The following is a 22,784-nucleotide window of genomic DNA, read 5'->3' as shown; positions in this document are numbered from 1 at the left end:
CACATTTCACGCCAAAAAATGAACATGAATTCCCACTCTAATTGGAAAATACTGGATTTACTGTTACAGTACATTTAATTGGTTTTCATTTAAGCCAAAAATGAAGTCTCTACATTCAATAGTTCTTTTACAATCGCAAAACAAACAAATAGTCGGAAAATTCGACTTTTGAAGAAATGAAGCAAAACGCTTTTCAAGACAATATGAAAGATCTTATTCCAAACTAGTATGTTGTGGCCATCACGAAACTTTCTTCTATATTTTTCTTTTTTTTCTGATCCCTCCCCATGCTTGATGAGGAAGCAATATTCCCAACAAAAACAAAATTACACATGCAAAAACTTGACGAACATCCCAATGTCTGAATTATTGCAAAAGCAAAGCAAAGAGCGAAAATTGAAAGTTATTTTAAAAGCCTTGCTTGAATTAATTACAAATATTTTATTTGTTAACAAACATATGATGGCAACAGTTAAAATTTTTAAATCACTGAGATAATATTTCCAATCATTTCCATATCAATTAAAATCACGAGAAATACGCAGACGACAATCTATTACGATTTATCTTTCTTATTGTTGCATTAATAAAGCTATTTTTATTAGCAAAAAAAAAAAATATCAACACCTCTTGGAGCGATTGGCGTCAAAATTGAACCAAAGCCTGTTTACATACGGACTCGCATATATTCCAAATTTCAACCAGAACGTAGCATTACTTCTTGAGATAGGGCACTCACAATGGAAAAAAAGAACGGGCGATTGCGCAACCCCCTTTTCAGCTGTGGACACCAAAATAAAATCAGCTCTTATACCCACTAAGTGCTACTTGCCGAGAAATTTTTCTTTCATTCCGCTCATTATTTCATGAGATACAGCAGTCACAATTGACGACAAAAAACGTTCTATAGCTCAACCCCCGTTTGAGTTATTGACACCAAAATTGAATCAGCACCTTTTCCTGTTAATGGCAACATATGGACCAAATTTTGTTTGATTCCGCCAGTTACTTCCTTAGGAATAGCAATCACGCGTATCTCAAAAAACGTCCCAATGCTCCACCCCCCTTGGGGGAATTCGCGCCAAAAACCAATGGGCACAAGTTCACATAGCGGCACATATGTGTACCAAATTTCGTTCGATTTCATGCGGTAGTTTTTGCTGTAGAGCGGCCACAAAAAACTGGTCACACACAGACGTGACACATACACACACATACAGACAGACAGACATTTTCCAAAAATAGTCGAAATGAACTCAGCACACCTCAAAACGTTCAAATCCGTCAAAATTCGAAAATTTGCACGAATCCAATACTTTCTTCTATATATTAGATATAGAAGAAAGTAAAAAGGGAGTAAAGAATGATATAATAAAGCTCTAATGCGTGTTTATATAAGTATGTGTGCTGGCAAAACACGACTGCAAGAGTAGCTGCTTATGCTCTTTAATTTAACAGAAATTATTTTACGCGCAATGAAATTGTTTTTGCGAGACGAAGCATTTTCGCCTTATCATAATTATGTATGAAAATTGTGTTTTGTTCAGACAACAGATGGAGGGAAAATTTTGCAGAAGTTTTTATTTCTGCCAAACTTGGAATTCCAATATGATTTACTGTTATGTCATTTGAAAGCTAGTGAGGTGGACTAGTTTTTAGAAGATTTGACCTGTTGTAACTGAAACGATTGTTTTTGAAAATGCCGTTTACAGATTTTGATGCCAATTCAACTTTGAGTACTTCGAATGTTTTAAAGCTTGTAGCCAGGGCCGCGCTGTCCATATGTGCAAGGTCGTGCGCACAAGACGGCGCCGAGCTCTGTTGTGGTAAACTTATGATGTTGGAGTAAAACTTTTTTTCTTTTAAAAAGCAGTCTTTGAATTCAAAATTTTCAATACTTACTGCTAATTGGTCTGCTACCCCCTCCCCCCCCTTCTCCATCCTATTTCTTTTTTTTTTACTTATTATTTTATTTTTCCTAGTTCGTCTGAAATTAAGAAAGTCGTAAAAATGCCACACCTCCAAATCTCTCCCCCCCCCACCATAAAAGCATTATAGAGCGTCTCAAATTTCGATTCCAGATCTTCAGTTTCACAAAATTACCAGGGAAGGCCCCCGATTTACAAACAACATCGCTTGAAACTGCCTTCGAAAATCGCCTAAAATTGCGTTTTTACCTTTAATTTCGAAAGATTGATGGCCCTAATGTTACCAAATATGGTTTTGCAAACGCGTTTTTTAGACTTCAATTTCAGAAAATATTCGGGCAAGGACCTCCAAACCGCTTTCCTTTAATATTGCAGAAATTAGGTTTTTTAAATATGACTTAAGAAAAATTTAATTGGAATAACCTCTGAAACTCTTCTTCTAATATTATAGAATATTGCTTCCGTTTTCAGGACTTAAATTTTGGAAAAAAAAAAAAAAAAAAAGCCAGGGGAAAGCTCCACACACCTCTTCCCGTAAAAAATCTTCAAAGTTATTTACAATTGCGTTTTTAGAAGTTAAATTTCGAAAAATTGGAGGGGAGAGGAAAAATTAATTTCTATCTATTTTTCAAAAAAAAAAAAAAAGGAACTGATGTGATATACCCCACCCTTGGCGTCTTTTTCCTGTTGGCGCCAAGAAAGCGTCGCCAAGAAAACGATGTATGACGACATATGTCATACATCGTTCTTAGCGATGCTTTTTTAGCGCCAACAGGAAAAAATCAGATACTATGAGACCTCTGGCTCGCCAGGACCTCGCTCCGCTCGGTCCGTTATCCCTCCGACTGTTAATGTACATTACAGTCGGAGTATGGTCACAATTATGTATATTTATGTATATTATGCATATTCATGTGTATGTACACCCAAGGGTGGCTCCTTCCGTTCAGTGTACAATAATGACACAGTTTTAAGTGTGAAATATGCACCATTATTGTGCAGATTTATTAATAAAATTCAGCATTTTTAAGAGTACAACCGAAAGAACTTTCAATTTTTAACATAAAATTCAGTACCGAAAGGAGGCACGTTAATGTCTAAATAATTCGTGGCATCGATAAGAATTAACTTTTAGAACAAAATAACCGTACTATTTCTGTAAAATTAATTTACACACAGTAAAAATAAAGTTAAAAACTACAAGAACCCCTCAAGGATTTGTAAAAACAAAGAATTTTGGAAGTGAGAGGTTTTTTCTGAATTCTAAAATAAAGAACTTACCTTTTTTATATGGTATAAATATTCACACTCAGTCTATAACAATACATCATATGACAATGGCACGTTACAGATACACACCACGTTGGAGTTAACTTTTAATTAACCTTCAAGTTTGAAGAAACTGGCATTTTCTAATGTTTTTACTTCAAAACACAACTACTGAATTTAAACTAACACAAAATAAGCATTCCTGTTTAACAATCAAGTTTAACAACTTTAAACATTCAAGCATATTTTTTAAATAAATTAAATGCCAAACGTATTTTTTTCCATTTTATATTTGTCTACAAAACCTCACTCCAGGTGTATACTATATTTTCTTCGAAAGAGAGTGTATGAAGGCGCTCAAAAGACATTTGCACGACGGCGCAAAAAAAGTTTCATTTTATAGGATTTTATCTGCTCTTTTCAAATTATGTTCTTTATTTGTGTGTCGAGTTCCCAGGAAATTTCACAAATCGGTCTTAATCTCAGAAGTTTCTTTTTTGGTTGATTTTTCTTCTTTCTATTGTAACTCGGTTACGGTTGCGAATTGAACCCGATAATGGGTGGTTCTATGCTCCCCTGGAACTCTTCTAAAACCCCCTTTCGTTTGGAATATTAGGACGAATTCACCCTGTATAGTTCCACTCCCACGTGAAATATTTCTTTATGTATTTATCTCACATTGTTATCAATCATAAAATGCATTTGTAAATAAATAACACTCACTACACAACCAAAAACAACATTTCGTCTGTAATCTGGTTTTAAATAGTCAATTAATATCAATTTTGGGTCTAGAAAAACTAATATGTGTGGATTTTTTTTATTATCGTTTGTTCTCAAGATAACACAAAAGCCCTCTGGAGAAAGATGCACAACAACTACTCATTGATTTAAAGGTAAAGTTAAAAAGAAAATAAAAAATATTCTATGCAGTAAATAGGTCCTGTTTCAGTAAGAAATGTTTATTTTTCATTGTTTCCTATGCCACCGGTTGGTTTTGACCTATTGCTGTAAACGCTTCATTTTAGATCTCTTGTAATATTTAATAAGTTACCAACCTGTAGCCAGGGCTAAGGTAGAAATACATCGCCAGCTCAGTTAATTCCAGCCGAGGACTGCAGTTTAGTGCTTATAGTACAGTAAAATTAGGCCAAAAAATGGCCAAACCCAAACATCCAAAAAAAAAAAGGTGAAACCTGTTGCAAATTACTTCTTACCCTTCCAGCAAGAAGGGGTAAAAAGTCCCAGCACTTTGCGCGTCGGGTTTTGGGGGGAAAGGTGGGGGACGAAATAATCCTCTATTTAAATAAAAATAATTTCTATTACTTAAAAAAAATTCTCAAACCTCTCAGAAACCACTCTATAATAGTAAAATAATAAACTCTCACAGAAAAAAAAATTCTAATTAACAGGGGTGCACCTGCGGGGGGGGAGGGGGAATGGAGCAGCTTTGCGTCATTGGAATTTTAAGGCAGTTTTTTCAAGGGATATTTCTTTCTTTTTTGAGGGTTTTTATTCTGGATGGATACTCCGTCACACTTAAGGGGTGCGCCATCGCTTTGGGGGGGGGGGGGGACCTGAATTGACATTCTAAAATCAGCTATTGCAGTGAAGTTCACGAAAAAATTTCCCTGATTTAAACTTTTCCGAAGTACAAAATGCCACACAATGATATGGTAATGTCAGAATGATAATTCTAAAAGATCTAAGCGAGCTCAGTAACCAAATTATTTGTGATTGGAGTTATTAAGAGTCATTTTTTTTAAGCTTGGACACTTTTGATAGTTGATGTCTTCGATTTTCGTAAAAATTTCAGGATGTGTTAGTGGTACTATGATAAGAAAAAGTGAAGTTTATTTTTTTAAAAAACTGATTTGTTTGCCCTTGAGTAGAGGTCAAAGTTTAAGAACGTGAGAAAAAAGAGCTTAATATATGATTGCTTTGCTTCAAAACCAATGGGTGTAGCAAGCCAATTTTTTTTATGTGGATACTACTTGATACTAGGTACATGCTAGCCGAAATATTTTGGTCTCTCATTCATGGCTTTGAGGGCAAAGGTCAATTGAAAATGCTATTTTTTAAACTTTTTTTGCCCTGTTTGGGCCCGGATATCTGCTAAAGCCGTGAGTAACCCTCGAAAATAAGTATATACCTAACTACTCACCACAGTATAGTACTAAGAAAAACATGAAATAGCATGGGTTACTCTTTGCTTTAGCAGTTCAACGGTCTCAAAGTCGATTGATTTTTTAAAAATAGCCAAGTTTAGACGTCAATAACTCTGATCGCGACGCATCAACAACTTTGGGACACAGCTGTAGTTATAGTCGAAGTGGTCTATTTTAAGGTCCAGGTTAGAAACCCATGGCAACTAATAAACTTTTTTTAGTTACACGGTCTCAAAGTTGAAAATTTGATCTATAATTTCAAGTTTTTTTTTTCAATTACTCTATGACTGATGAGTTAGTAACTTCGAGAAACAGTTGTAATCATACCCTATAGTGATGTAGTTGATGTAGATGACGTCAAGACAGCGTGATTTTAAATTTTGTTTCGTTATGGTTAACTGTCGTTTATAAGTATTTAAAAATAGTTCTTTATTTTTCTTGAAGCCCAATCTATGTAGTTGAAGAATTAAAAAAACATAAATGCCGCTGTGAACCGTTGCTTTTTCCTTTGATTTTTTAACCTAGAAAAGCATATTTTTGCCCATTAAGGTCATGGTTAGCCTTATCAGCCCAGTGTCCTCACTAGGACACCGGGTGATGGGGTGGAGGATATGATCCTGTCTTGCCTACGCTAAACATATGTCTACGAACTGTGCTGAGTGACCAAAAATCATAAAATGCCAATTTATCAGTGTCTTAAATGTGACAATTGTACTTTCACCTTTCCGCTGAAGGAAATTTGATTTTTTTTACAAGTTTATTGAACGTGTCAAATGTGTTTTAATATGCTATCCTATTGGCAACAGAGAATGGTTTCTTTTCGGAGTTTTTTTTTTTCAGAGTTGGAGACCAATGTTCCTAGTTTAGCCAATTTGCCTTTCTTTTTTAGAACAGTGTAGGAAAACATAATTGAAAATTATATTTTTTCCATGGAAATATGTTATCTAATGAATGTGCAAAAGTTGGAGTAGTCAATCATAAATGAGGTCACGAACTTAGGATGGCCTTGTTTGGTGCACTAAGCATATTTTTTGTACTTCTCATATGCAACTTAGGGGTAAAGTAAAATATCACACCTGAACAATAGCGGTCCACTAATACAGTGGTTTTTTTTTTTCTGTTAAAAAAGAAAAAAAGTAAATCAACACGAAAATAGGTCTCAAACATTTTCTACCTTGATTCTTTGCCCACAATTTTCAGAAAATATTTTATTTGACTAACGAGAAAAAAATTATATTGATTATTTTTTGAAACTTGAATCAATTTTTGTCTACCTTACTTTCAATTGAACATATTTTGTTAAACTATATACAGTTTGTTACTAAACCACGTGTTATGTCTCATTAAAATAGTACAACTATTTGAACACTAGTACTTGTAAACTACTTAAATGAAAAAATAGTTGTTTAACATTAAAAAAAAGCAGTACCTTACCTTTACACAATATCTGGCCAACATTCTCTCTGCTAAAAATTTTAAAAAAGCTGGTTGTTGATAGATTTTGTTTTGAATGCTCCGCCTTTCAAAGCTTCGGTTCAGTGTTGTTTGTTTAAAATGGCTACATCAGCCACTACTATCCGGTTTTATAGGTTTTACATATAATTTAATGAAGCCATCTATAAAATAAAGTACGAAACTTTTAAAAAAAATCAGAAATACATTTTGAAAAGGGAGAAAACTCAACACGTGCTATTAACTATATTGAACAAGTAAAAGTTCGAATTAAAAATATATTTTTTTGAAATTTTAAAAGTGTCATGGGTATGAAGCAGATTCTAAAACTACATCACTTGGAGCACAATTACAGCTGTGTCTGAAAGTCTTGTTTTCGTGGATTAGCTTAGTTGAAACTTGACACTTTATGTTAAAATTATCATTTTTGTGAGACCGTTTAATTAAGCAAGATGATTAGATCCCAAAGTTTTCTGGCCTGAGTCTAAAACTATATCACTTTGAATGTAATTACAGATGTTTTTCTAAGTTACTAACTCACCAATCATAGAGTAATTGAAAAAAAAAAAAGAAATTATAGCTCAAATTTTCAACTTTGAGGCCGTATAACTAAAAAAGTTTATTAATTGCCATGGGTTTCTAACCTGGACCTTAAAATAGACCACTTGGACTATATCTAAAGCTGTGTCCCAAAGTTGTTGATGCGTCGCGATCAGAGTTATTGACGTCTAAACTTGGCTATTTTTAAAAAATTATCGACTTTGAGACCGTTTAACTACTAAAGCAAAGAGTAACCCATGATATTTCATGTTTTTCTTAGTACTATACTGTGGTGAGTAGTTAGGTATATACTTATTTCCGAGGGTTACTCACGGCTTTAGCAGATATCCGGGCCCAAACAAGGCAAAAAAAGTAAAAAAAATAGCATTTTCAATTGACCTTTGCCCTCAAAGCCATGAATGAGCGACCAAAATATTTCGGCTGGCATGTACCTAGTATCAAGTAGTATCCACAAAAAAAAAATTGGCTTGGTACACTCATTGGTTTTGAAGCAAAGGAATCATATATTAAGCTCTTTTTTCTCACGTCCTTAAACTTTGACCTCCACTGAATTGCCAACAAGTCAAATTTGAGAAGAAAGAAGCTACACTTTGTCTTATCACAATACTAGCAACATATTCTAAAAATTTCAGGAAAATCGAAGGTGTCAACTATCAGGCTCCCATTCACTTTGTCCAGCTTTAAAAAAAATGACTCTTAAAAATTATTAAAATGTACTTACTGGTGCTTGCTGGTAAATGTATCTACTGGTTCAAACGTATGCAAAGTTGTGAAGTTAAAAAACAAAGGTAGAAAATCCTGTTTTTGAAAAGCGACTTTTTGGGAAAAAATAAGTACTTTTAATAGAATTTTATTGTCACACCTAAAACTGTGACTCAGGCTACATTTTAATATCATATACACATTGTTGAGTTACTTGAGTTACTTATAACCCATTTCCTTTGTGTGCCGGGGGTTAAAAATTATTAAAATGTACTTTATCTACTGTTTCAAACGTATGCAAAGCTGTGAAGTTAAAAAAAAAAAAAAAAAAAAAAGCTGAAAATTCTGTTTTTGAAAAGCGACTTTTATCTTTTTTGAAAAAAAAAAAAGTACTTTTAATGAAATTTTATTGTCACACTTAAAACTGACTCGGGCTGCATTTTAATATCATATACATATTTTTGAGTTACTTATTGAGTTACTTGAGTTACTTATAACCCATTTTCTTTGTGTGTCGGGGGTTAAAAATTATTAAAATATACTTACTGGTTCTTACTGGTACTTGCTGGTAAATGTATCTACTGGTTCAAACGTATGCAAAGCGGTGAAGTTAAAAAAAAGGAAGAAAATCCTGTTTTTGAAAAGCGACTTTTTTCTTTTTGAAAAAAAAAAGTACTTTTAAGAGAATTTTATTGTCACACCTAAAACTGCGACTCAGGCTATATTTTAATATCATATACATATTGTTCAGTTACTTATTGAGTTACTTATAACCCATTTCCTTTGTGTGTCGGGGGTTAAAAAATATTAAAATGTACTTTATCCACTGGTTCAAACGTATGCACAGCTGTGAAGTTAAAAAAAAGGGGGTAGAAAATCCTGTTTTTAAAAAGCGACTTTTATCTTTTTTGATTAAAAAAAAAGTACTTTTAATGAAATTTTATTGTCACACTTAAAACTGACTCAGGCTACATTTTAATATCATATACATATTGTTGAGTTACTTATTGAGTTACATGAGTTACTTATAACCCATTTCCTTCGTGTGTCGGGGCTTAAAAATTATTAAAATGTACTTTATCTACTGATTCAAATGCATGCAGAGCTGTGAAGTTAAAAAAAAGGGTAGAAAATCCTGTTTTTGAAAACTGACTTTTATCTTTTTGGAAAAAAAAAGTACTGTTTATAGAATTTTATTGTCACACCTAAAACTACGACTCAGGCTATATTTTAATATCCTGTACATATTGTTGAGTTACTTTTTGAGATACTTCAGTTACTTATAACCCATTTCCTTTGTGTGTCGGGGGTTAAAACTTATTAAAATGTACTTTATCTATTGGTTCAAACGTATGCCAAGCTGTGAAATTTAAAAAAAAAAGAAAATCCTGTTTTTGAAAAGTGACTTTTATCGTTTTTGAAAAAAGAAGTACTTTTACTGAAATTTTATTGTCACACTTAAAACTGACTCAGGCTACATTTTAATATCATATACATATTGTTGAGTTACTTATTGAGTTACAATTATTGAGTTAAAATTATTAAAATGTACTTTATCTACTGGTTCAAACGTATGCAAAGTTGTGAAGTTAAAAAAAAAAGGTTGAAAATCCTGTTTTTGAAAAGCGACTTTTATTTTTTTTTTAAAAAAAGGACTTTTAATGAAATTTTATTGTCATACTTAAAACTGACTCAGGCTACATTTTAATATCATATACATATTGTTGAGTTACTTATTGAGTTACATGAGTTACTTATAACCCATTTCCTTTGTGTGTCGAGGATTAAAAATACTGAAATTTTTTAAAAAAAGAAAGAAAATCCTGTTTTTGAAAAGTGACTTATCTTTTTTGAAAAAAAAAGTACTTTTAATGAAATTTTATTGACACACTTAAAACTGACTCAGGCTACATTTTAATATCATATACATATTGTTGAGTTACTTGAGTTACTTATAACCCATTTCCTTTGTGTGTCGAGTGTTAAAAAACATTAAAATGTAATATATCTACTGATTCAAACGTATGCAGAGTTGTAAAGTTAAAAAAAAATAAAATTCTGTTTTTGAAAAGTAACTTTTATATTTTTGGAAGAAAAACAACTTTTAGTGGAATTTTATTGTCTCATTGAAAACTGACTCAGGCTATATTTTAATATCACTTACATGTTGTTAAGTTACTTATTGAGTTATTTGAGCTACTTGTAACCCATTTCCTTTATGTGTCGGGAGTTAAAAATTATTAAAATGTACTTTATCTACGGGTTCAAACGTATGCAAAGCTGTGAAGTTTTAAAAAAAAAAGTTAAAAATCCTGTTTTTGATAAGCGACTTTTATCTTTTTGGAAGAAAAGCAACTTTTAGTGGAATTTTATTGTCTCATTGAAAACTGACTCAAGGTACATTTTAGTATCATATGTACATATTGTTGAGGAATTTAGTAATTCATAAATTCGTAATTACGCATACTATCCGTAAATAAAACATTTTATGGGTTAATAAGACAGAATATTGTTCAAGAAAAATACGATAGTTTTAGCCTAAGCTGTATCTTTTCTGGTTGCATATGATCGATACTGTGATACTCAATTTGCGGGTCACATCCGGCCCGCAAAGTTGATCCGTGTGGCCCCTTTTGCTCAAAGCCACAGATCAAAAAGCACGATTAATGACACTGTCGCAAATTTTAAACCAAATATTCGGGAATTGATTTTTGAAGAACATGAATTTTATAAAACAAGCATTAAATCATTAAATAATTGATAACAGCAATTGTTGATTTAAAGTTGTTTTTCCTTTCCATATTTTCTCATGTAATTTAGAAAAGAATGAAGTTTTTTTTATTTTTATTTTTATTTTTTTGAAATTTGTATGTTTATGATGAATTTTATTAAAAAAAAAGGTTAGGCACCATTGCGATACATTTTTTAGCATACATAGCTAACTAGTATTGGGCTGGTAAGTTAACCTGCATCTGTAAATTTTTCTAAAGTTTGGTTAAATAACAAATGTGACCATTTGAAGAAAGTAATCAATTCTTATAAAAAGCAAAGTAAATTCATTTTTCTGAAGTATAAATTATAATAGTTAAGATTTCTGTATTAAAAAAATTCAATTTTCCTTGGTTTAGAATTTGACATTGCAAAATGTTATTAAAATAAGATGCAATAAAGGAAAATAAGGAAATGATCTTGAGTAAAAAAACATTAATCAAATAAGTCAAACATTTAAGTAAATTTAATTGAATAAACTTTTGCGCAGCTGTAATGTCCGCAATATTATTAATATGAAGTTATAATATCGTAAGTTGATATGAATAAATAAATATCGTTGGTATTATTCACCAACGATAAAAACAGGAGAGGGGAGAAATTAAAAAACTTCATCGCTTTAGAAACTCGTAATATTTTGCGATATTTCTTGTAGAACATATAAACGGGAAGAAAAATTATAAACTTCATCGCTTTAGAAACTCGTAATATTTTGCGATATTTCTTATAGAACATATAAACGGGAAGAAAAATTATAAACTTCATCGCTTTAGAAACTCGTAATATTTTGCGATATTTCTTATAGAACATATAAACGGGAAGAAAATTTATAAACTTCATCGCTTTAGAAACTCGTAATATTTTGCGATATTTCTTATAGAACATATAAACGGGAAGAAAAATTATAAACTTCATCGCTTTAGAAACTCGTAATATTTTGCGACATTTCTTATAGAACATATAAACGGGAAGAAAAATTATAAACTTCATCGCTTTAGAAACTCGCAATATTTTGCGATATTTCTTATAGAACATATAAACGGGAAGAAAAATTATAAACTTCATCGCTTTAGAAACTCGTAATGTTTTGCGACATTTCGCATAGAACATCTAAACTGGAAGCAAAATTACAAACTTCATTGCATCAGAAATTCTACAATACTTTGCGCTATTTTCTGAAAGAACATACAAATAAATAGGAAATAGAAGATTTGAATAAGAGTGCATAAATTAACTTACTTTAACCGGGATGTACTTTAGCCCAAACAGTCCAATTACCCATCATTTCTTTCATATCTCTCACACCTCTGCTTACGCCATCACCGAAAAAAGACTACTAATTACCACCCTATTTAAGCCCATTTCGGCGATTCAAAATCACAAGTCTGCAAGTTCGAGCGGAAAAACTTCAAACAAAATCTGACGCGCAAGCTTTTTGGAACGTGTCACAATCCTGTTGCCGCTTCAACTTCCTGACACTCTAAAAACTCTACAGGTTTTTTTACTACCAAACGGTCAAGTCTGCAGTTCTCAATTATTCGGAATTTCTTTTTTTATTGTTATTTTACTTTTTTTTGTGTTTCTTTTTAACTTGTCGTTGCTCTGTTGGGGAATTGTTGTATGTTTGACTCGTCTCCATGGCTACAGCGCGTGCGCAGTTTCGGAGGGAATCAATAGGGGGGAAAGAAGTATCCGCGCGAGCACAGCATTAATGGTTGAAGAAAGAAAAATATTATTGGGAATTGGATCATTATGTGATTAGAATATATTTAGGTTTTAAAAATGTTTCGAATCGCTTCATAGTAAAAGTTTTTGAAGTTATATTTGCTACAAATAGTTTCCTGTAAGTTGATGTGAATTAATAAAAGTTTTCAGTTTAGCTAAAGGTAAAGGAAGTGATATTAACTTTTATAAAAACTTTTATTACATTTGCTCTCTCGTGGTGCCAGTTTGGGTGAACCAGATTTTTAATTACTCTAAAAAATAAAAATAAATGATAGAAATAATAAAAGATAGTTGTTGAGGGGACTAAATACTTTTAGGTCATTTCTTTTTTAAATTTAAAGGTTTCAAATACTTGAAAACTACAAACCTACGTCATGTTTGTATTGGTAATAGTTAGTATTAAAACATAACTTTTGCATGAAAAATAAAAACTAATGGAATAGAAAATTTTTGTTGTCATTATATTATTAGGTGTGTATTTTTCAATTCTTTTTTTTTTTTTGTTGTTTATCAATATTGTTATACTATATTATGCTGAACAATTTAGGAACGGGTTTTGCTATAAATGAATTAGTTAAAAAAATAAATAAATAAATAAATGAAACGTTTGTATTCATTGAAAAGTGTAGAAAAAAAGCATTACTTCTGATACCTCCTTCATTTCAAATATTTTATCTTTGCAAGATATCACAAAATCCATCCCTAATTCCGGTGAACATATTGTACTGAACTCAAAACATTTCAAGTTCTTCGGACAATACATATCGTAAATTTTACCCCATCAAATCCTATGATTTGGTGACAACATTCAAACTGAGAAATCAACGTTGAAAGAACACAAAACCGTTGAAAACTGGAGCTGTAAAAGCACCTAAAAGCTTTTTTAATACATTCATATTGATAAATAGTGCTTAAAATTTTTTTTGAATTATACTATAGGTGTCGATATATAATTTAAACAAAAGATTGTGTGCGGACATTTCACTAAAAAAAAATGACACGCGACTGTTTTTCATTTAGGTCATTTTGCAATGAGTTAAACTTAGAGCAAATTAGTTTCTGCGTCACTAATTAATCCAACATTTATTCCAATGATTTCAAATTTCTACATCAATACCACTTTTTCAATCAGTTCCGAGTATAAATCTCGATTCTGTTTTGCGAAGTTGCTCCACTTTTCGGTGTTCAATACCCGATGCAAATTGCTCTTTAATGTACAACAGGAAGCCATTAGAAGGTCTTCATCAGAATGCAGGGTGGCGAAAACAGCAACTTCACAAACGTCATCCGCAGACATGTCGTTCAAGATGCATTTCTTGCACCAACTTTTCAACTTTTGTAAGTCGTATTTATCAGCAGCGGTGTAGAGATCAAAAGCTTCTTCTATTTCCAGTTTGTCCAGACATCCTGTGTAGATGTACTTCAGCATGCTTCGGGCAGTAGAATGTTTCATTCCCACCAAGTCTAAGGTGTTCTCCTGACACTCGTTCGCGCCGCTTTCGAAGATATCACGGAACACTTTGGATCTACTTGACAAAATCGCCTTGTGGGCAGAAAACTCTTCTTGTCCGACTCGTAAGGTTACGTCGGAGTGCAGAGGATCCTCGAACAGAGTTTTCATATCCGTAGCCAAAGTCATGGCACCCGCTAAAAAGTTAAGAAAATGAATTAAATGCTGAAAAAAATAACAAATTTGTGATGATATTAATAATGATGCAGTTCAACTCGCTTATAACAAACCCTGATTTAACGAGAACCCGAAACGGATGTAACGACATACTTGCCAACCTTTGAAGAAAAAAAAAAACAGGAGATTCCACTGGAGGTATATCGATGATTCACCAGCGACATGTCTTCACAACATAATTATTAATTGTGCTTTTAAATAACATGAATACTAAATTCAAAGTGAAATGGGGATTTTTCGCAGATGTAAGTTAATTGGTAGTAACAAGAAAAACCTACAGCGTAGTGAACTTGCTTAAAGTTCTGTACATGATGTTATTGTACTCGTAGCAAAATATAGGTTTAAAAAGTCAAGACAAAACTACAAACAGTGCAAAAGCAACTAGGCCACTATACAAAGACAATATTCTACTACTAGAAAATTGCACTTTAAGATATGACGAGTGAAAATTGTTTCTACATTTGAAAGAAGCCATTGCCTGTTTGCTGATATTTTGATAGTTGAATGTTTAATGCTAACTCCAGTGGATGAATCCTAAACTCCAATAGGTGTCGTTCATTGTTGACCACTTTTTCGTTTCTTCATTCCCAAGAAATCAGAGCCCCTATAACTGGAGAGGCCGACGCATCCGCCATTTTGGAGCAAGAGTACAACAGGGAAAGCTACCTCTATTGGCAATCCTTCGCCAAACAGGGAACGAGAGAGTCGGAGAGCGAAGGTGAACATTGGCGAAATTTTGGAAACAGTTGGCGTCGTTTCCAAGCTGCCAGTCACTTCGCGTGCCATTATTTATCCATTTCTTTTTTCTTTCTGCATGTACTGGAAATCTGAAGAGCCGAAATTCTTTTTAGGAGCTGTTTACACAATTAACAGTCGAACAACCACTTATTTGACTCAATTTAACACATGCTAAAGAAATGTAAACATCGGCAGCAATGCTAACGCTACGAAGCACTGGATCAAGTTTGCTCCAAAATGGCGGATGCGTCGGCTCCTCCACTATAGGGGCCTTACCTGAAATGAGTCTTCCTTACCAGTGAAAGAGTTAAGTGACCGGATCGAGTTCAACCTCGTCAAAATAAAGCCTTTCTCTACATGTCAAACATTGCCAAAACTTATTATCAATTGATCATATCGTGGCACGAGTTTCACTGTTGATGACGTCAAGAGCGTTGCCTGATCATTTGCTGTTATATATTTGAGGATTAGATGGATATTATTATCAAAATCTAAATGATGCGTTAACAGAAAAGTAACCACGATACAAAAAAAATATGCAAATAATAATGCAATTAAAAATTCAGTGAAATGCAACGAAAATCAGAATCATCAACTGAATGGCTGAAAATTAATTTTATCGACCAATTTTGATTAATCTGATTCATTGTTGAAACTCTCAATATTGATTGGAAATGTTCAGGGTTGTAGTTTTGGCCGGACAAGACTGATTTTATCCAAGCCACTGGCTAAAACCGGTTAAAACCGGCCAAAACTGGATTTAACCACCATAGAACTGGCCAAAACTTAATTACGTGAAAATACACTTCTAATTTGTATGTATGTGAGAGATGTGTGTTTTGCAACTAATGAATCTGTTTGTTGGAAGTTGTTTAATTAAGCATAACAATTTTAGTTAATTAAATATAATATTAGTGAAGCATTTTACATTATTATAACAATAGTAGTGAACAAATTTTAACTTTCTTCAAAATTAATAACTGAAATTACTCACACTAAAACAAAAGACTTAAGGAATACAAAACAGCCTGTTACATAAATACAGTAACTTTTCAGTAGTGTTGCCTTTTAATTTTCAAAAGTGTTTTCCCCTTGCGCCTTTAGTTTTGTTTTTAAAAATGCCTATATGTTTCGAAGAGAAGTTTTTTTTTCCCTCTCATTTATTCTTCAAAATTACTTGAGATACTTTGTACGTTTGTGTGTGAGAATTAAAACCTATCTATTCAGCTTACAATGTTTCACTCTGTTATTATTTTAAATGTTACTGCATATTTTTCATGTAAACCTTATCTTCTAAACATGCTGTAATTTCTGCAAACTGTAAAACATACTTATTTAGATAATGAAAGGTGATTGATTATGGTTTGTTTTGCATTTCTTTTTAATAATTTATTAATTGGTTTTCATTTAAAATTCGATAATTATCTAAGTGGCCAAAACTGGATAAAACTGATTTTATCCCGGCCAGTTTTAACCGGTTTTATCCATGGCGAAAACCACCACTGGCTAAAACTCTTACAACCCTGGAAATGTTCGTCTGTTAATTTGCTGCTTAATTTTTACTCGTCATGTTCACAAATGTATGTACTACTGAACATTGTAACACACGTGTTTATTTAGTATTGGCACGTGTCATTACTATTGATAAGTCCTGGAAGTAAAGATTTGTTGAACTGCTGAAGTCCCAATTCTCAGAAACTTGATTTGCATACATCAGAAAGTTAACAAATTCCTACTGTTTTTGCTTTCAGAAGCCTTATCGACAGGAACTCTAAGTGGGTTTTTTATAAGAATATATTTGTATGTCTTTTACATCGGAAAATACCGAATTGCCGCTGGACGACTACAAAAAAAAAAAAAAAAAGATAAAAAAAAAATTCGCATTCATTTTGAAAAATACGTTTGTATTTTTGCTCAACGTGGTTTGTATTCGTACTACAGTGAAACCTGTGTAAGGTGATCACTCGCGGTGCAGTACTTTGGCGGTCAACTTAGACAGGTGGTCAACTTATAAAGGGCGGTAATGATTTTTTTTTAATTTTTTGTCATTTCTTGCACCATGTGTTAATTTTTTGTCGAATTCACCCTTACTCTTTCTGTTCAACTCACTTTCATTTGCTTAACATTATGAAAACACTAATTAAAAATACTATTCAAATATTTTTGTCATTTTTTTCCTTGTTTTCAACCGTGTTAGACACAAATTCTAGAAATTCCATCTGTGCCCAGCTAATTTTTTTCTCCCTTCTCAATTAATTTTCATATTTTACACTTTTTATTAGTCTCAAGTTCAGTTAACTTTCTTTTTGAAGCCATTTTTTTTTTTTTTTTTTTTTTTTGAAACTTATAGCAAAAAGAGCAACGAGCTCGACTCTCCCAGTAAATAAAGGCAAAATTAAAATGTTCTATCTCTTAATCCCTTGCACCAGAAATATGTAACTTTACTCTTTACCGGTCCCAGATCTGCAATCCCGCTGTGCGGGGGTCCACGTCTTTAAGGGGGCTAACGGCCCTAGAAATTGAAAAAAAACTAGCACTAAGATTTGTTAACTTTACATATAGACACTGCTGGCTATTAGGGAGAGGTCCTACATATTTTGTTGCCCAAGGGGCCCAAAATTTATAGATCCGGGCCTGCTCTTTAGCACAATTCCAATGTTGCCACAACATATTGCAACTGAAGGAAAAGACTTTTGTACTGTCACCTATTTTCTTTGAACAGACAAATAGAACAACGAATGAAAAACAAGTTTGGAGAATAAAGAGCAGCATAAGCTTTATGCTGCGGTTTTATTTAGTTAGTAAAATGCTAGTCTGTTAGTAAAAGCATTAAAAAATTCCTTGGAAAGCTATCAAAAAAAAAAATAAATAAATAATAAAATATATAATAATTACTGAAGAAAATTTTAAAAAATAAACCAAGTTGTCAACTTACAAAGGGTTTTTTACAATGCTCCAAACCAAATTTGGTGTACATAAGTGGTCAAGATAGACAGGTAGTCAAGATAGAGAGGTGGTCAAGTTACAGATGTTTTCTTTCAATATATAAGATAGGACTAATTCCGTTCCTGACAAAAGCGATCAACATAGACAGGTGGTCAACTTTACAGGTTTTACTGTAGTTCGAAAATAATAAAAACTATCGTCACTCAGAAGCCGATTCTAAAAGATTGGTGAAAAACATAAAAATATGACCAAATTTTAAAGCATTCAACATATTAAAGCCAAATGAGCAGAAATTTTAATATTTAGGCTGAAAACATAGACTTTGTGCACTGAAATACCAAAAGTATGCCATGTGTTTTTCAAAATGACGCCGCCTTTTAAATTTATTTTTTCGATTGCGTGCTTACTACTAGAACAATTGCTATGTCTGCTGGAAAAATGGCCAGTAAGCTATAAGGATTTACTGTCATCTGCTGGTTAGCAAATCGAAAATGCAATTTACAGGCCAACGCTTTTCCCTTTCATAGTCCTAAAATGGTTTTTCAAACGAACTTTGGACCATTTTTATCTGTTGTGTGCAATTTTAGATCGCATATAGAGAAATTTCAGTTTTTTTTTTTTGGATCAATCACGATTGCTTATTGCTTTCATTTGACTGTTTTGATGTCCTTTGATTGTATTTTCCCACCGCCACCCTCCGCACCATCACCGTCGACCGGCCGTCTCACGATGCTGCTCCTATAGCTCCAGGTTACATCCATGTCCTACACACGCGCATACATTCACAACTACACACGCACACATACACCTACAAAGACACACACATAACTACCCACATATTCATGCCTGCACACAGAAACAAACACATATACCCACACACATACACATACCCCGCCCCCACGCACACAAACAGTCATACACACAACTACCAACACTCATGCTTGCACACAGACGCAAACACACATGCCTACACACACACATACACATAACTCCTACACACAAACACACATACCTCCCCCACACACACACACAAACACACACGTCTACATACGCGCACACACTCGTGATTGCGAAAAACATATTTTGAATTCAAGATGACAAAATTCAAATAAATTTATCTTTTTTTTTCCTTTTTAACGATTTTTTTCTTACTTTTTTAAAAAAGGAAGAAACGAAATGAAATCGCCGGCCACACATCGCTACGGGGCGAGCCGGATGTTGTGCATCCCTCATGTAAATAATTTTATTTCTTTCGTTTTCAAGCTACACAATAGCTAACAGGAGAATGATGCGCAGGAATCACTCATTGATTTGAAGGTAAATTTAAAAAGAGAAAAAAATAAAATCCTGTACAATAAAAGAACAGTCGATTTCCGCTAATTCGAAATTGAAGAAAAGACATAATAAATGCGAGTTATGGAAAATCTCATTCAAATCTTCCTATCCTCATATAAATACTAGCCAATGATCGGGTAACCCGCGTGCTTAGTTTTGGCTGACACTATTCCCCTCCGTGGGAGTAACTCACTCATCAAGTTCCCGCTTGACTGGAGGGGCGAGCGAAACGTGGGTGACACCAACGTGGTTGAAAGAAATTTGGAATAAATGTGAATCCATATGTAAACATGCGTTGGTTCAACTTTGGCACCAATCGCTCCGTGGGAAGCTGACTTTTTGAGCAATCACATTGCTTATTGTTCTCACTTGACAGTTTTAAATTCCTATGATTTTATTCCCCCCCCCCCCGCCTCCCTCTGCAGCCCCACCGTCGACCGGCCACACGATGCTGCTCCTCTAGCGAAAAGTCTCCAGGTTGCGTCCATATCACACACACGCCTATATACAAACACCTACACACACACACACTCCTACACACACATGCATACCTACACACACACATACATACCTACATACACACTCACACACCTGAATACACATACACACACTCATGCTTGCACACAGACACAAACACACACGCCTACATACACACACACTCGTGATTGCGAAAAACATAATTTGAATTTCTGATGTCAAAATTCAAATTATTTTTATTTATTTATTTATTTATTTATTGTGAATAAAAATAGCTTTATAAATGCAACAAATAGGAAGGTAACTCGTAATAGATTGTCGTCTGTATATTTCTCGCGATTTAAATTGTACGGAAATTATCGGAAATATTATCTCGATGATTTAAAATTTTTAACTGTTGCCATCTTATATTTGTTAACAAATAAAATATTTGTAATTAATTTAAGCAAGGCTTTGAAAATAACTTTCAATTTTCGCTCTTTGCTTTGCTTTTGCAAAAATTCAGACATTGGGATGGTCGTCAAGTTTTTGCATGTGTGATTTTGTTTTTGTTGGGAATATTGCTTCCTCGTCAAGCAAGGGGAGGGATCAGAAAAAAAAAGAAAAATATAGAAGAAAGTTTCGTGATGGCCACAACATACTAGTTTGTAAAAGGAAGTAAAAATAAACCATATGTTAACCGGAAACATTCTCATACATTGACACAATTGTAAAATCCTTAAAACGCATAGCTACATCAAAAAAATATGGCAGAAATATTTTCTTTAACATTGGCTTCAGCACAAAGTACAAAGATATTAGTTTGTTTGATTGCTTTTTGTTGAACATATAGCCTGTCATGTTCTTTACAACTTTCAAAAGCATTTTGTAACCAGTCATTGATTGCAAATCCATCAAACGGCTTTTGACGGCAAACTCAATGCGTCATTTTCTCAATTGTCGTTTCACATTTTCTGCAAATTTTCGCTCTTTGCTTAAATTTTGCGACAATTCGGAAATTGGGACGGTCCTCAAGAATTTTGCGTGCGTAATTTTATTTTTTCTGGGAATATTGCTTTCTCTTCAAGCATGGGGAGGGAATTCATGAGAAATATATAGAAGAAAGTTTCGTGATGGCCACAACATACTAGTTTTCTTTAGACATCAATTACATTTTCTAGATGGGAAATAACACAACAATTATCTTGCGTCCATATCAGATCTTGATTCAATAAAAGCCTGCATTACATGCATGACGCTTTCTACTTCTTTAAAGGTTATCTTCTTTTGGGGATGATGAATTCTTTGATATCATCGTCGCAAGACGAAGACTAGAGCAAGAAAGGGTGTTTTAGGAACTGGTCAGTCAAGTTGAAACTGAGATAATGTTTGTTGCTTCTAGAAAGTCGACCATTGTCCACTGCTGTCAGAACAGAAAACAAGCGGAAACATGTCTCCCTCCCCCATACTTGCGGGGAACAAACCCTGTGAAAATCACAAACAAGAGAGCCCGAAATTACTCTGCTCAAAGCGCGTAAATGGGGGAGATAATAAACCATTTTCATAACAAAAGGCACAGACATTTGGAAATCCGAGTTTTGAGAGAGTAAAATTTTTTTGAGTGAACGAGGATAATATTCGATTTGTCGAGAAGAAGGGAAAATACGTTGAGTTAAAGAGATATTGTATTAAAAAAGTATTAAAAGCGTAGGAAAATATTTTTTTTTCGACGTATCGAAAAATTCGAGTTATTGATAGTAGTTGACTGTAATCAAAAAGGTTCTTTCATTAAACAATGCTTATTTTTCAGAAAAAATTGCTTTTGGCCTATTGCTGTACATATTCTTTATTTTAGAGTATTCCTTGTAGATCAGAGAAAGGTCATATCTTGTATTAGGCCATCTGTGCGTCACCTATTACCATATCTTAGTGAAACCTTTCCCCGTACTCATCGCTCAGAGCTCCATAATCTTTAGGCAAAATACTAAAGGAACTAGTTTTTAGAGACGTATTACATCAATGGTCAGAGAAATTCCCAGCAAAATAACTGAACTGTGGGTGGAATTTAGAAATGGGTGGATTTTTTACTTCCTTTTAAAAAAAAGGAAGTATCGTATTCGCGAAAAAAATTTTCACTCAAAAATCGGCCTTAATTTCCATTTTGCTCACCCCCGAATGAATGTTGAGGTTTTTTTTTTCCAACCCGACCACACGTAGATATATGCCTAGGAACGTACAGACACCCGAAATATCCATTTTGACGAGCCCCGAGTTAATTACAACGAATCCTCTCGTGACGTGCGTATGTGTGTATGTATGTGCGTATGTGTGCATACATGTCGCATAACTCAAAAACGGAATGTCCTAAAAAGTTGATATTTGGTACGTAGACTCCTAGTGGGGTCTAGCTGTGCACCTTTCTTTTTGGTTGCATTCGGATGCTCCAAAGGGGAACTTTTGCCACTTTCTTAATTTCGATGTAAACTCAAGTGGTGTCATAATTTGGCGGACACTTGGCGATATATCGCCAGTCTTTTGGTCGCCAAGTTTTGTCGCCAACTTGGCGACAAATTTAACGATTTTTTTTTATTTTTACTTTTATTTTTTAATCTGGTTTTAATTTGGCCACTGTTGGTGATATTTGGAGAGTAAACTATTGAATCACATTAAAACTGCCAATAATGAGAAAATGACATTAAATTTTAGTAAAAATTTTTTTTTTGTGGTTCTTTCAAGAACACCTCCACTATATTTTTTCCCATCATAAGTTTTTAAATACACTTATTTGTCATGTGGAATATTCTCAGTCAGCTAATTTTCTTTGCATTTAAGTTTTTGAAAGATTTCTTTCTTCAACTCACATTGCTATTTATTATTATTAATATTCTATTAGATCGCAGTTCTATTGCTACGTACTCATTTCTTAGCATTTTTTTTTTTTTTTATCATATAGGAATATTTTGATATTAATTAAGGTCACTAAAGCAGCCAGAAATACCTTTTGGATGTAGTTTTTTGCTCAAAAATACATTCTGGGAAGGGTTTTTT

At 33.4% G+C, this 22,784-nt stretch overlaps 1 protein-coding gene across 1 annotated transcript in view; it reads right to left on the bottom strand.

Annotated features, from left to right (window-relative positions):
• Positions 1-13,679: 13,679 nt before the first annotated feature.
• The window catches only part of LOC129232466 (speckle-type POZ protein-like B), a 46,229-nt gene continuing 37,124 nt past the window's right edge, over positions 13,680-22,784 (bottom strand). Inside the window, exon 4 of the mRNA XM_054866610.1 lies at positions 13,680-14,221. Within this exon, the coding sequence (XP_054722585.1) occupies positions 13,680-14,221 (542 nt within the window). The remainder of the gene's footprint in view (positions 14,222-22,784) is intronic.

This window comes from Uloborus diversus, unplaced genomic scaffold (assembly GCF_026930045.1).
Source record: "Uloborus diversus isolate 005 unplaced genomic scaffold, Udiv.v.3.1 scaffold_12, whole genome shotgun sequence".
In the NCBI taxonomy this organism is placed as follows: domain Eukaryota; kingdom Metazoa; phylum Arthropoda; class Arachnida; order Araneae; family Uloboridae; genus Uloborus; species Uloborus diversus.
The sequence above is the reverse complement of the archived record's forward strand: the minus strand, read 5'-3'. Positions and strand labels throughout refer to the sequence as shown.